This window comes from Cinclus cinclus, chromosome 3, assembly GCF_963662255.1.
Source record: "Cinclus cinclus chromosome 3, bCinCin1.1, whole genome shotgun sequence".
NCBI lineage: Eukaryota > Metazoa > Chordata > Aves > Passeriformes > Cinclidae > Cinclus > Cinclus cinclus.
Genome location: NC_085048.1, coordinates 71,636,658 through 71,651,641, shown reverse-complemented (window position 1 = coordinate 71,651,641; position 14,984 = coordinate 71,636,658). Strand labels below are relative to the sequence as shown.

At 52.2% G+C, this 14,984-nt stretch overlaps 1 protein-coding gene across 1 annotated transcript; it reads right to left on the bottom strand.

Annotated features, from left to right (window-relative positions):
- Positions 1–249: 249 nt before the first annotated feature.
- Positions 250–7,736, bottom strand: DLL1 (delta like canonical Notch ligand 1). The gene is made up of 11 exons (XM_062489010.1): positions 7,677–7,736; positions 7,149–7,460; positions 6,883–6,943; positions 6,388–6,645; positions 3,859–3,919; positions 3,250–3,380; positions 2,935–3,104; positions 2,580–2,796; positions 837–1,629; positions 607–721; positions 250–255 (listed from the first exon to the last, which is right to left on the bottom strand). The coding sequence occupies exons 1-11, from the start codon at positions 7,734–7,736 to the stop codon at positions 250–252; spliced, it is 2,184 nt and encodes a 727-aa protein (XP_062344994.1).
- Between the last annotated feature and the right edge of the window lie 7,248 nt (positions 7,737–14,984).

The following is a 14,984-nucleotide window of genomic DNA, read 5'->3' as shown; positions in this document are numbered from 1 at the left end:
ATGATAAAATTCATAAAAGGCAGTGCAACAGTAATCCTTGAACACAGACCCTTGCCTGGTGTCCATCTTGTTTCTTTATTTTGCAGTCACTTTGCTAATTTCAGTAGAGAACCAGCTCAAGCCTGAATTTAGTTTCTCAGCAGCAGTCAGTGAAGGAATCTATCTCCCATTCCTCTTTCAGCAGCATTCATCGGGGCACGTCTCCTCTGAAATTGTTCTGAACAACCACCTTGTCATATCACCTCTGGTTTACACCTGGAAAGAGAAAACACAAACAGAGATCAGGAGATGTTCATGAAACATATGAAGAGGGCTGTAAGGCTGCACAGGGTCAGGACTCTGCATGAAGCACATCAAGGGGTGGGTCAGCACACCTCAACCACATTACCATTGTACCCTGGTCTACAAACCTTGTCAAACCCACAACCACAGCAGCAAGTCACTGAGCTTGTCTTTACAACATTCGCAGCATCACAAACTCAAGATGGCTGGATTTCAACAGGTACAAGCTACTGTGGCATTACGGAAAGGAGTTTATCTGCCCTGGCATGTATTGGATGGGAGCTACAGACCAAGACTTTCCTCTGCTGTGCCAGCCTTACTAACCTCAGTTGCTATGATGCACTCGTCTTTCTCTTCTGATATGACATACACCGACTGGTACTTTGTGTCCTTTGAAGTGGAATATACTGAATCTGGTCGCTTTCTTTCAGAAGTATCACTATTGAAGGCAAAAAGAGAAAGAACAAGTCAGATGGCTGTTGCTTAATGCTACCTATGTGATATACACTCCCCCTTCAAAGCCAAGCTGCCCTCTGCACTCAGATGTGACATACCTCTTTAGTTGTACTGCACTTTTCTCCTCTGCCTCTGAATCATACGTTTCACACTTGGCTTCACATTTGCTGTGTTCCTCCTTAACTGAGTCCTCATTCTTGAGTTCATGCACCAAATTGTAATCCACTGATGGATATCTGACTTTGTAGCCATTTTTATCAGAGTTATCGCTGTGAAAGTCTACTTTCTTATTTGTGTTTTTAATCTGAGTGGCACCAATGACACTTATGGAAATGTCCTTCTCACGCTGGCAGTTTGCCAGGTTATTCATAGTCTCAGTCTCACTCCTGCAGGCATCAGGCTGGTGGTGCCTCTTCTGCACTCTGAGCCTGACGCAGACGACCACAGCAGCACACCCCAGCAGCAGCATGAGGACCAGAATAATCCCAGCGCAGACGGCGATCCAGGGGAACTGGGAGTTCTGGCCTTCTGTGTACTTTTCAGTGAAGTCAACGATGACGGGTCCCTGAGGTGGCTCAGGGAGCAGAAACTGGCAGTTGAGCCCGCCGTAGCCCCGGGCACACTCACAGACATAGCGGTTGTTTCTTTCGTGGCAGGTGGCCCCATTGTGGCAAGGGTTGTGTTCACATCTGCTCACCGGGGTGCTGCAGTTCTTCCCGTTGTATCCTGGGGGGCAGGTGCAGGAATAGTCATTGATGCCATCCTGGCAGGTCCCTCCGTTGACACAGGGGAAAGAGGCGCAGTCATCCACATTGTCATCACAGTGTCTCCCAGTGAAGCCAGCCTGGCACTGGCAGATATAGGAGTTCCCCAGATCGACGCACTGGGCTCCTGCAAGACAAGGAAGGGGGATGAGCTGAGCGGTAGGCAGCCAGAAAAACCAGACCCCTACTCACTGTTCTCGGGGCAACTGGCACAACCAGCAGCTGAGGAAAGCTTTCTTTTTGAGAGGTTAGCTCAACCTTTGCCAAGTCTGATCCAACATAAAGAGCACATTTTTTTAAGAAATATTTTTGTTAAGCAGATTTATTTTTCATTCTCAGTCCTATTCATTTTTTAACATTTCACTCAGCTCAAACCAGAACACTAGTCCACATCAGGTTAACACCACATCTCATGTTACAGAGTTTGAGTGGCAATGAATAAGGAGGACTACAGTAAAGAAAGTCTTCACTGGTTTAATCAAAACCGGAAGATTACTGTTACCAGATTACAAGTAATATCCACAGACCTCTAAGACTCTTTGCAAAGGATTTGGAAGTATAATCTTCCAGATTTTCATGCATGAAGCTTCAGACCAAGTTACTTGGTCACAGCCACCCCATCAGAAAATGCAATCTACAGCAATGGGATGTCATCGCTTTCTTAGTACAAATCCTCCATCAAGTCAACTATTGACATGACACTGACTTTTTTACAAAATTATGTAGTGACAGGATAAGGCAGAATGGCTTTAAACTGAAAGAGAGAAGGTTTAGATAAGATCCCATGAAAAAATTCTTTACTGTGAGGGAACAAGCTGCCCAGAGAAGTGGTGGATATTCCATCCCTGGCAGTGTTCAAGGCCAGGTTGGATGGGGCTTTGAACAGCCTGGTCTAGTGGAAGGTGTCCTTGCCCATGGCAGAGGCTTGGAACTAGATGACCTTTAAGGTCCCTTCCAACCCAGCCCATTCTATGATTCTATGATTGATCAGGGTGCTTTGTTATGAAGTCCAGACCAGAAGCCAAAGTAAGTGTACGGCCTCCTTCCAGAAGACCACCATAGCATGTTTGGCCTTACCATTAGCACAAGGGCTGGAACTGCAGTAATCGATTTTCTTTTCACAGTTGAACCCAGAATAACCCAGTGGGCAGCGGCAGCTGTAGCCCCCGTCAGGGTTGTCAGTGCAGCGCCCACCATTGAAGCATGGTCCATCAGCACAAGTCATCGCACTCAGCTCACAGTTCTTCCCGTAGAAGCCTGGGGGGCAGGTACAGGAATAGCTGTTCTCAAGATCCTGGGGGGAAGAAACAAGAAACGATCAAAACATTCATCTGAACTTGCTCTGAAATCCAAAAGGGGATTTTGAAAATAAGTAAAATTGAAATTAACTCCTCCCTTGGAGTTTCAGGTGACACAAACAACTCAAACTTACAGTGCAGCTTCCACCATTTTTGCAAGGGTTGGCATCACATTCATTGATTTCAATCTCACAGTTGGAGCCTGTGTACCCAGGACGGCATGAACAAGTGTAGCTCCCCTGACCAGTATTGGTGCATGTGGCACCGTTCTTGCAGGGCTTGTGGTGGGTGCAGTAGTTCAGATCTGTAAAAGATGTATTTTCATTTTTTAAAGAGAGCAGCCAAGATGCTTGCTATTTTGCAAGGCTAGCAGAGGGTGGGTGAGCTGAAAACAGTTGCCTGCTTTCTTCATTTTAAAACCGATGCTCAGGCAAGGACTGAGAACTCACCCTGGTTGCAGAAAAGGCCACCCCAGCCTTCCTGGCAGTTGCACTGCCAAGGCTGCTGACAGGTACCATGGAGGCAGCCTGGGTATCGGATGCACTCATCACAGTATCGTCCCTGCCAGCCCACTCTGCATCTGAAAAAAAAAGATGACAACAAAGTCTCATCAGATTTAGACTTCTCACAGTTGGAAACCCTATCACAAACTCTGCAAGCACGCTGATGCCAAGAATCAAGTTTCCTAAAAGCCCTCGGTGATCCTTCATGTGAGAAAGTCACCAAGTCCAACCATAGCATCAGCTTTCATAGTCGTAGCTATTTCTTCCCCTTCCTTAGGCAGGCCCATGGTTCCAGATAGTTAAGATGTTTACTCTAATAACAAAGAGCCAAACCTTAAACACAGCACTGTAAACCCATTAGGTTAATATTAATGGCACTGATGTTTGACTTATGGAATAATACTTTGATCTGGCATCAACCAGATATCTCAAATTTCCATCTAATATGAAGAAAGGCCTTTAAACCAACCCTTCAAATGTCCGATGGCTTATTTCACACTAGAGCATCAACACTGAAAGACAAAGAAGGAAGCAGGAAGGGAGTGGAAAACTTACTTGCATTCCCCAGGCTTGTCGCAAAAGCCGTGTTGCTCGTCACATCCAGGCAAACAAATTGCTGTAAACAAACCAAGCAGGGAAAGACATCAGCACCGGTGCCAAAACAACTCTTTTTTATAAGAGTAAAGCAAAGTCCTCTGAGTCTGAGAGCACCTTGTGGGTGGGGAGTGAGTCCCTTTTACTAGGCTGGGGCAGTTAAGCGCAGCTGAATTAATCTCTGGAGTCTGCAGGAGTATTGATCTTGCCCCCGTAACTGGGCACTTTACTTATCACCAGGGATGAGCATTCTTCTTAATACAGTTGCACACAGACAAAAGAGGGCACACAATTGCTCCCTTCCCCACAGCCCCTCACCCCCCTTCCCTTCCCAGTGAGGGTCAGAAGTCCTTTTTTCCAATTCTATGCACACAGCTCCACCTCTTAATATCCCCCGAAAGTGTGTGTGCAGATAAGAGTGGACAGCTGGTGTGCAGGGTGCCAGTGCAAGACAGCTGCTCTATTGTCTATTCTCTCCCAGCAGCTGCCCCACTGCAACAATACCCCAGCCCCGGAGCCAATGGGGCCGGCGGCCGGCGACCGGGCAGCCTATCCCTGCCCACAGCTAATCTATGGCACGCGCGTGATTTCGCTGCAAAAAGAAAAAAAAAAACTTTTTTTTTTTTTCTTATTCAAATAAATAAGTCTAAAGTTCTTCCTCCCTCCTTCCCCCCCTCCGCTCTGCTCCGAAAAGGGGCGGGCGGGTGGGTGCAGAGCTGGTAAAAGAGGTAAGCGGGCCAGCGGGAGGGAGGATGAGAGAAGGGAAAAAAGGGGACTTCTGCTCATTACTTCGCCTGGTTATGGAACTCATTAAGCAGGCACTGCAAAGTTTTAATTCAACAAAGCCAGCCGGAGACAATGGCATGCGAGGGGAAGGAGGGGGGAAGTAAAAGAAAGAATCAGTGCTGATAATCAGATCGCCTCCAAGTTGGAAAGAATGGAGCTGGGGGCAAGGCAACGGGAAGCAATCTGCAACTGGCAGCTCCACTCACTAACGGCAAAACATTCTTTTTGCATGCACACATAAACACATCTCCCCTGCCTAGTAGGTTTGTGTCAGTGTTATAATCTGGTTTTTTTTCTGAGAGGGAAAACACAGCAAAGAACGTACGTAATGAGTCAAGAAAGATGGACAGCCTTCTGCTTCGCTGTGGGAATAGCAGAGATGTACAGGCATTCAAAAGTGCTGACAGCCTCAAAAGAGCTCATTATCAAAATGCTTCCTTTTCCCCCACCCCTTGACACAACTGGGCTAGGCATTTTTTGATCACAGGAAAGGTTATAACTCTTATTTAAAACACCATCAGAGAAAATGAGAGCCCCTTTACCTGCTGTTTATTGTGCAACATCATACCATGAACTGCTAAAAGCATCCTAGAAATCACTAACAGTGTGAATAATCAATCAGGAATGGTTTGATAGCAGCTCAGCTCAGACCACAGTGTAGATGGGTTTAAAGAGAAACAAAAACACAACAAGGAGAAAGCTGAGAGGCTGCTTTACAGCCTGGAACTGTTTTCTTCCTGCCTGCCTGCCCTTTGATGACTGCAGAGGAGCACTTGCCCAATACGTCATCTGCCAGTATATTTCAGATCCGTGTATACACACAAACAGAGAATGCCATCACACGCTGCAGCAGGGGCTCTGTGTGCACGTTTGAATCTACACCAGTACAGATCTACAAAGGGCAGAGTCTCGTACAACCGGAAAGTATCTGACATCCTGGACTATCCTGTCTGTGATCTGCTCACTGTCCCAGCTTTTCCTGCTGTATCAACACACAACATGCCTCAAAAACTTCAAGCTCTGGGGTATGTTTCATGTCCCTCACTACTTTATTAATATCAATCATCATGGCAATGGCACAGAAGAGAGCTGGGGAAGAAGTTGAACGTTCTTATGGCCCCATGTGCGGCAATTTCTGTTAGTGGCAGCATATGAGTGTCCCAAATGAGAAATGTACAGTCTAGAAGCCATAGACAATATCTTGGACTTCTGATATTTTTCTTAATACAAAGTCGCAGAGGATCAAACCACATCAAGCCTACCCATAAGTCTGTCACATGGATGTTGCCAAAGCCTAGCCCCTTCCCCTGAAGCTAAGTACCCTGGTGGTGATGATATCAAAGTTGTGTGGCTGGAAGTGTAAAAAGCAGTCCTGATATATTTTAATAAATTCTCAAGCAACTGCTGAACATTTTGCTGCCAGTTAAAATGGTCTAAAGCAAATGAGCAAGAGTGTAGTGTTGGCACTGCCATTTTGTTGGCTTGAGAAGGGTCTGTCTGCATTAACTTTGTAGGGCAAAGCTGAGGATCTCCCATCCCTCACACTGGTAAGGCTTGGGCACAGAACCAGACATCCACCCACCATTGCTTGGTTCTCCCTCCCCATGGATCTTGATGTCAGAGAAACACCCCTCCACCAACCCCAAGAGCTCAAGAGACACTGCTGCAAGGGACACCCAAGGAGACAAGGAGGTGGATACTCACGCTCAGTGCAGTACTGGCCCTTCCAGCCCGGGTTGCAGACTTTCTCGCCACGCTCTCCACAGGTGAAATGACCAAAGGCATCGTCCCGGGGGCGGCAGAAGACAGAGCAGCCTTCTCCGTAGTAGTGCTCATCACACACGAAGCGATAGGAGTACTTGAGGTCAGTGCGGCCGCTGCTGTGCAGATCTTGGGACCACTCTTCACCCACTGCCAAGTGTCTCTGGGTGGCCAGACGGCTGATGAGGCGCTCAGGGTTTTCTGTGGGAAAGTGGAGAGGAGAGTGGTTAGAGAGCCCAAAGCAGGTAGGGTGTAGGGGCATCTCTGGTGGGAGGGGAACTGCAGGGGCAGGATGACATGGCTGCATGGCAACAGGTTGGCCTCTCTTGCCACAGGTCTACTGTAGAGGAGAATGTGCTACACACTGCAGAGAAAGAGGCCAAATAGGGCTGCAGGGCCGGGATTATTGCATGGAAAAGTGTATTTCAGGACACTTACCAGTGGTGAGGTCATCGGGTGAGTCCGTATGCAGAGCCTCGATGATGAGTGAGAAGGTGCCCTGTGGAAAGAAGGAGCAGAGACAACCCCCCGGGAGAGCATGAGAGCAGGCAGGCCTAAGGGGCAGTGCCAGCAGTCCCCAGGAGTTATCAGTCGTTGTCCCCCTCCCATCTTGACACGTCAAGGGGATTGGTGGCCTCTTGGAATGGCACGGGACCGGGCGGGATGGGTGTGTGCCGCCCCCTCCAGCATCGCCCCCCACTTACGGGCCAGGTGAAGCCGAAGGGGAAGCGGATGGGATTGCTGAAGGCGGGGTCTGCGCCGCCCGCGCCGTCGGGGACGCTGAAGGAATTGGCGCCCAGGACGGGGGTGATGGCGCTGCCGTAGGTGCAGGGCGGCTCTGGGGACACGCTGGCCTGGTAGTGCTTGAGGCAGACGCGGAAGAAGGTCTTGCAGTCGCACTGCTGGAGCCCGCTGGCGCCGGGGCCGCCCCCGCGGCAGCAGTTGCGGTTGCTGAGCAGCCCCTTCTTATTGACAAACTCCTGCAGCTTCAGCTCGAAGACCCCGGAGGAGCCGACCTGCGAGGCGGGGACAGCGGCCGTCAGCCACCGAGCAGCCCTCTCCCCAGCCCGACCCCGGCCCCGGCGGCTCTGGCAGCCCCTCCCCGCTCCTCAGGGCTGCAACAGGCAGGGACGGTCCCTGGCATCCCCCGCGGGACTCCCCGGTGCAGCGACCCCCCGGTGCAGGGACCCCCCGGTGCAGGCATTCCTGTCCCCCACCCCGTGGGCACTTACCTGGCAGCGGCTCAGCAGCACTGAGAGGACGGCGAGCGTCAGCAGGAACCGACCTCCCATTTTGGAGGTGCAGCTCTGGTGCCCTCGCTTTCCTCCCCCTTATCTTCTCGTCAGAGGGAAAAGGGGAAAGTGTCTCTCGGGGTAAGGGAAAAAACACAGCGGCCAAAGCCGCTCGTCCCAGCAGAGCTGGAAGAGTTAGTGTCACGGTCTCCTTCTTTCAGGAGTGTCTCTGACTTTTTTTTTTCCCTTTTGTCGATACCTCTAGAGGTAGCCTGTCGGCAACTGTCAGGTCTTTCGGATGGCAAAAGAAAAAGAGAGGAAATAAGGACGGGGGAAAAAAAATAAGATTTATCTGTTAAACTCTTTTTCTTTCGCAATCCACGATGCTCCTCCTTTTCTCCAGGAAGAAAAAAAAAATAAAAGCAACTTAATTCCCAACAGAGGCAGAGAAAAGGCTTCCCAAGGAAGATTAAAAATTGGCGATCTGGAAATCCCTGCAGAGGCAGCAGCGGAGGCAGCGGCGATAATTCCCGGGGCGGTGCGATTCGGGAGCAGCTCTGCGCGGCTGCGCTCGCCCTGCGCACGTCGGGGCTGGTGGGTGTCAAACTGCAGCGGTGGCGGGCAGGTCACGTCGGAGCCTTGATCCCGGTTTTCCTTTTTTTTTTCTCTTTTCCTTTTTTATTTTTTTTAAAGGAAGCGAAGCTCTCTTTCCTTGCTGTGGGTTTACTTTTGTTTTTAGAGGAATCCCAGCCAACAAAAATAAGCTCGTGTCTCAACAGCAGCGAACAGAGCGTGTCCGGGTGTGCTCCTACGGGGGAGGGGGTGCCTGCTCTGCTCTGCTCCGCTCCGCTCCGTGCCGCGGCTCGGCTCGGCTCGGCGGCTCTCTCCGAGGGTGAAGCGCTAAGGATCTGCCTCTCCTTGGGCGCCTGCCGCCCTTATATCCCGCCGGCCGACTGCATGCCTAATGAGATGCAAATGAGCAGCCCCCCAATCTGGCTAGAGCTGTCACAAAGGAGCCACTTTTCCAAACCCTCCTCTCAATGGATCGCCAAATGGTCAGTGAGCTGTAAAATGTGCAACCCTCCTCCCCCTCCCCTTCGCGCTCACAAAACGTGTTCATTTACATTCCTGCAAATTTGGTAACCGCAAGAATCCCCCTTCTGCTCCGGGGAGAGGGTGACACCCCCTCTGCACCGGGGAGAGGCAGCGCAACACGCTCCGGCCAGAGAGCAGCCCCGGGGACTGCGGGCTGTAATTGCCTCTTGGAACGTGCGGAGCAGCTGCCGTGACCCCAAAAAAATGACTCGGTGATCGTGGCTACTCCAAGGGGCATCTCCGGCGTTAAAGGGACGAGGGAGGTGGGAGCCAGCGAGCCACAACGAGGGGAGTCCCATCCCATGAAATTCACACTGCATTTACCCTGGCATAAGCGGGGTAATTGGGGAGGTGGGACAACGAACGTGGACGAAGTGACCCGGGGCTCGCTCTTCCCTTGGCTCCGCTCACGGCGCGCATCCCGCAGGCGGAGGCACGGAGGATCCCCCGGGTCCTGCGGCGAGAGAGGACGCGGGCGGGTTCGCGGCGGGGACTCGTGGAGGGGACCCGTTTGCGGGGCTCCGTGGGTCCCGTCCCCGCCACCACCGCTGCCGGAGAGAGCCACTCGCTGCGCCCGGGTCCCGCACCCCTCTATGATTATTATCATCAGCAGCAGAAACCTCTCCCTCTCTCTCCGTCTCTCTCTCCCTCTCTCTTTTTTCGTCCTTCAGCTTAGTAAAAAGTGAGTTTGGTGTGTGTCGTTCGCGTGGCTGTCATTAAGGCCGTTTGTTATTGTGTGAGGGCTGAATCAGTTAGCTCTTTGTGCTCTCAGCTGTATGGTAATGTAGACAGCACCTGCTCCCTGCACAATGCGAGGGAGAGAAAGAGCTCCCCTCGGCGCACGCTACTGCCTCTACAACAATGTCCGCACATTTTTTAAAGAAATCCCTTCCAACACTTCCCCCCTCCGCAACACACACACACAGACACACACACACATGCACACACACACACACACACACATATATACGTGCGCACAAAATAAACTAGCCCAAATTTACACCAATCGTCACCTTTATAATTTTTTTTTTACGTATCAGAGAGTACAACTTTTGTTTTGATATTTAAAAGATGGAAAGGAGTTTACTGGTGCGGTGAAAAAGGGATAGAGACTATTACCATCTGAACAGTTTCTTAATGATGGATGGAAGCAGGGGATAAAAGTTGGAGGGTGACTCTGGCATGTCACTCGAAGCAGGGCTTTCCACTTTGTTTAGGCCCTCTGTTTAAACACCTTTGGTAGGCACAGGCGGATTCATTAGGATGCAAGGTGTAACTGTCTCTGTAAATGTCATTTTAATTGTAACAGATCATTTCAGCACAGATTAAGCTTGTGTGCGAAAGGAGAGGATTTGGCTACAATAACCTCACTGTAGGTATGCCGTGCTAAAAGCCTTATTATGGCGACTTTATTGGGTTGAAACGTGCATTTGCATGGCAAAATGTGACTTCCATTGAAGCAGATGTCTTGATCACAAATTATCTTACAATGCGCTAGGAAAAAAAAAATCTTAAAGACTTCTTAAAGTAAAAGCACTGAGTAATACTAATTAAAAGAAAATCACTAATGAGTTCATTCAGCCCAGATCTTCTTGACTGTTCCAGGACTGTAGCTGCCTACATTCATGTACTAGGGGTTTGTGGCACCTACCCCAAACGCAGGCCACCTATCCCAACCTTTGGTACAGGCATCCAGACCTTTGCAACGTTTTGCCACTCAACGTGTGTCCTTTACATCAACTGTAATCGAACGAGCCATCTACATCCAGGTGCTCTTCCTCTCCCCTCTCCCCGCCTCTCGACGCATAAGCAAAAGTTTAAAATGTACAGGAATGTTTGGGTTTGGATTGTTTGGTTTTTGGTTTTTTGTTTTTTTTTTTTTTGTTTTGTTTTGTTTTGTTTTTTTTTTTTTACCCCGGAGCTGTGTCTGGGCAGAGAGGAGACCAGCAATCCCCCAGGCACCGTGCGAGGACGTAGAGAAGGCGGACCAGGAGGGAGCGGAGCGGGCGGTGGATCCCCGGAGGCCCGGCCGCCCGCCCCCGCCGTGCCCATCCTCAGCAGCGGGGAGCGGGGGGGCGCATCCCGCAGTAGCGCCGGTTTTCACTGCACATTACTTTTGCCACCTAGCGTCAACATCTTTTCAAGAGGCTTGTCGCTGCTTCGCAAACTTTGCTGTGGCGTTATTCCCGGGAAAAAGAGAGAGGAGGAAAACATCACTTCACATGAGGTTTACTAAGCGAGTGGGGCGGGGGGGCGGGGGTGAGCGGCAATATCTGTCTTGAAATTTGCGTGGTGGCCCGTCTGTGGAGGCGAGAAGTGATATATCAACGCGGATCTTTTAATCTACGAGAGATAGAAAGTTGGTCCATTAGCATCCCCTTGCTTAAAAAACTGGAAATAAAAAGTTACACGCGCGAGGGCTTTAACCTAGCGATAGAGGAAAAAAAAAAAAAAAACAAACCGAAAAAACTTGCCCCCAAATCCTTAACAACCCCCCTTCGGTACCGGGTATTTGTTAAATTGACGTGGCACAGATTTCTCGATTACCGCTGCTGAGCGTGACTGAAAGGCGCCGTGAGAGCCGGCAGGATCCTGCCCACGGCGCTCATTCTTCTCTGGCTTAATTTATGCCACGCGATTCTGTATTGGGGAAATCAAGCAGAAAGCTCCTTTTTCTGCTTTTTCCCCCCCTCTCCCTCTCTCTTTCAGATGCTGGACTAACGGGGAGACTGTTTAACTTAAGTGTTTCTATAGGAGGCTGTTGTAGTTTAACTCCTGCCCACCAGTAGCTGAGGCGAACAAAGGAGGGACTCGAGGTCTAACTATTCATCCATTCTCTGCACTTTAATTTTCATTGATTTCGAAGACAAGGGGAGCCCTTAGGGATTCTCGCTGAAGGGGGATGACACGCCTTTAGACGCGATCAGCCCCCCAGCCAGCCATCTGCTCTCAACCAAATGGCGCTTTTTCGCTCCCAACCGCGTGTCTCCGCACCGCGCTCGCCCGCCGCCCCCCGCCGCCCCCGCGCTGTTAGCCGTGCCCGCGCATCGCCACCGGCCCCCGCTGTCGGGCCCGGCCCGTCCCGTCCCGTCCCGTCCGACACCCATCGCGGCCGCACCCGCCCCGCCGGGGTGAGCCGGCGGCAGGACCCCCGGGGGCGGGCGCGGGGCCCGGGGCCCCGCCAGGGCGCGGTGACCCCGCACGGCCGGGACGCTGCGGGCCCGGCCCCGCCTGCCAGAGGCTCGCTGGGGCTGGTGGGGTATTGTGCTCTCCCTCCCTGCCCCTAATTGATACCCTTCCCGCAACGCCGGCCCCCCTCTCCTGCTCCGGCGAGTATTTACGGTCGCGCCGCTCACCATCGCGGCCGAGAGCTCCCCATCAGCCACATCTTTTATTTCTAAGCGAGCCAGATTATGGGAAAAGTCACTTAAAAATGGGGGTGGGATATGTGCGTGTGTTAATTAGGGCGACGCGCTGCCATCGCTGGCGTGCATCCCTGATTTTCCCCGGGACGGAGGGCTCCGGGCATATGGCGAACGGTGCGTCGGTGAAGGGACGTGTACGTGTGGAGCTATGTGTAGCCGAGTGTGCATAATATTTTAATTAGGTCTATAGTCCCTACGGAGGTATGTGTGCGCGGCTGCCCCGCTGCCGCACGCCCCCTTCACCTGTTCCTCCGGACCGAGCCGAGCCGAGCCGAGCCGAGCCGGGCCGGGCCGGGAGGGTGGGAATGGAGGGGATGGGAAGCGGGGAGAGGGCAGGCAGGGTGCCGCCGGTCCGGGGCTCTGGCTCCCCCGCTGGCCCCAGGCTCGGTGGCGTGACCGGGGTGCTGGCGCTGCCCCAGGCCCGCCGCCGGCGCCCCGGCCCGAGGCGGGTGCGTGAAGGGCGCGGAGGGGCCGCGGTGCCGGAGGGCGCTCCGCCGCCCTTGCCGTGTGCTGGGAGGAGGATTAAGAAGTTTAGCGTGTAGGTTAGCCCAAAGTTGCAAAGGCATGTGCTGATTAGAATAAGAAAGGGCAGTCGCGTGGCTCAGCTGGCACACAGCGAGGCCAGATGATAGATAAGCAGCTCTGGGTCTTCCCTTCCCCCCAGCCCCTTTTTTGAAATCGCAAATCATCTGCTCCGGCCCTATCCTAGCCCCTCATTTTCATTACAATGGTTGTGTGTTTACCTGTGATCCTGGGACGGGGCATTCCTTTGTCTCCCGAAGAGATTACCGCAGCCAGCTGCTCTCCAACCCTTCCCTGGGCAAAATCCCGAAGTGTCTCCTATATGTGTTTTACTGATTGCACACTAGGAGAAAGCCAGAAACCCCCTCCCCCCGCCCCGGCCCCGTTTCCCTGCGCTACTTGTTTGTTTGGGTTTGCTCGCTGGCTCGCTTCCGACGGGATTTTGCTTGTGGGAAACTAAGAGGGATAGAATTGGTTACTCGTGTGCGGGAGCTGTCATTGCTCCCAAAATCGGAAGGGTGAAGGGCTGCTTACCTCCGCCCGGGGGGCGGTGGGGGGTGGGCAGAACCACGGGACCCCGCAGGGAATGACTGGACAAAAGGGGTTCGGGGAAAGAAGGTTTCCCCCTGCCTTGCTCTTCTTCAGCCCTCGGGTTCCCCCCGGTCTGGGGCATAACTTTTCTCAAAACCTCCCGTGGGTGCCCTGAATATTCCTTCGCCTGGCTCCTGCTCTGGGACACGCAGTTTCAAATGCTCTTCCTGCCCATGCTCCTCTTAGGAGCACCTTGGCCTTGCATTTGGAGTACTGGCATCTTTGCCTGCCTTTAAATTCAAGGATACTCAAGATCTTCACCACACCAGAAGACACAGAAGACGTTTGAACTAGAAAACCTTCTGAAGTGCCTTACTATGGGAAATATCCCTTGATCCTGATACTTATCCTGTGCCTCAGTACCCCATTTGCCCTGCCAAGCAAGCCCAGTGTAACCCCATACAGCGCTGAGGCCTGGCTTGTCTTGGCAGCAGTGTGAGCGATAGGAGTCAGATCATGTACAGGCGACAAAAAATGTGATGGCACTCCTCAAAAAATGTTGGGCATTGCAGCTATGAGATTTTATTGGATGGCTGGAAAGATCCCCTTCTGCTACCAACTTCAGTAGCAATATTCGCTGCCTCTGCCAGTTCTTGTAGGAAAACTCTCTCTTTTGGCCAGCGTAATTAGTTGTCCTATTAAGCCAGAAATCTAAATAGTAGCTGCGAACTAACCACTCCAGCACAGGTCGCTCTCTAGAGCCCTGTGACAGCACAAAGTGCCGCTGTACTGTGCTGCATTTCATGCATGAAGGGTTTTTGTGTTCCCCCCCGCCCTTTGCACAGTGTGTGCATCTTGTGCATTGCATGCTGGCTGCAGTGCAAAACTTGCTGCTAATAAACTGTGGGTGAGGAGAGGGGGCAGCAGTTTGATTATATGCTTCCAGAGCTTTCCAAGCCACTTTCAGTTTGTGCAGTTTTGATTTCTTTCTGCATCTCTCCGCGTTCGGGGTAGACAGGGGGTGAGAGAAGGTGGGGGCAAGAACCCCTCTTCAGAAGGTGATTATGAGAAAGGGGATGGGTATGGGTGGGGCGGGCCTGAGCTTTTGGAAATGCTCTCCCCTTTTCTGAGAGCATCTGCCCGGAGACGAACAGATGTGGGCACCTGCGGTGACAGGCCACATATGCTCCATCCTATTCACAGGCATTCAGACACCGCTACAATGGTGAGGCTTTGTGCACTCGGAGTCACCAAATATATTAATCTGCACTCCCCAGAGCACCGCTCTCTTTAATTTTTCACCGGCGATAACATCTGATCTAATCTTCCCATGGGCTCCCCCTTGTCCCTCTCCCCCTTCCCGGAAAGATGTGAAGTTATTCAGGTCCCCACCTGTTGCCGGCGGGCTGACAGCAGGTCTCGCTCCCGGCCCGCACCCAGGGCGTTATCCCGGGATGTACGGCCCGGGGAAAAGGGGGGTTCCCCTCCGCTGGCAATCGCCAGGCACGACAAAGCGAACCCACCACCCGGCCCCCCTGCCAAAGGTCGCGCTGCCAAGGAAGGGACATAAATCTCCCAAGTGCGACTCGGGGGGTTTGAAGCGATTTCGGTGCGCGACGCTTTCATGTCCCCCGCCCTGTCCCCCCGTGCCGGCCGGGTTTGTTCAGGGGCACAATGGCCCCTACGGCCCCATTGTGGTCGTACAATGCCGAGGGACCTCCGCCCGCGGGCGGGG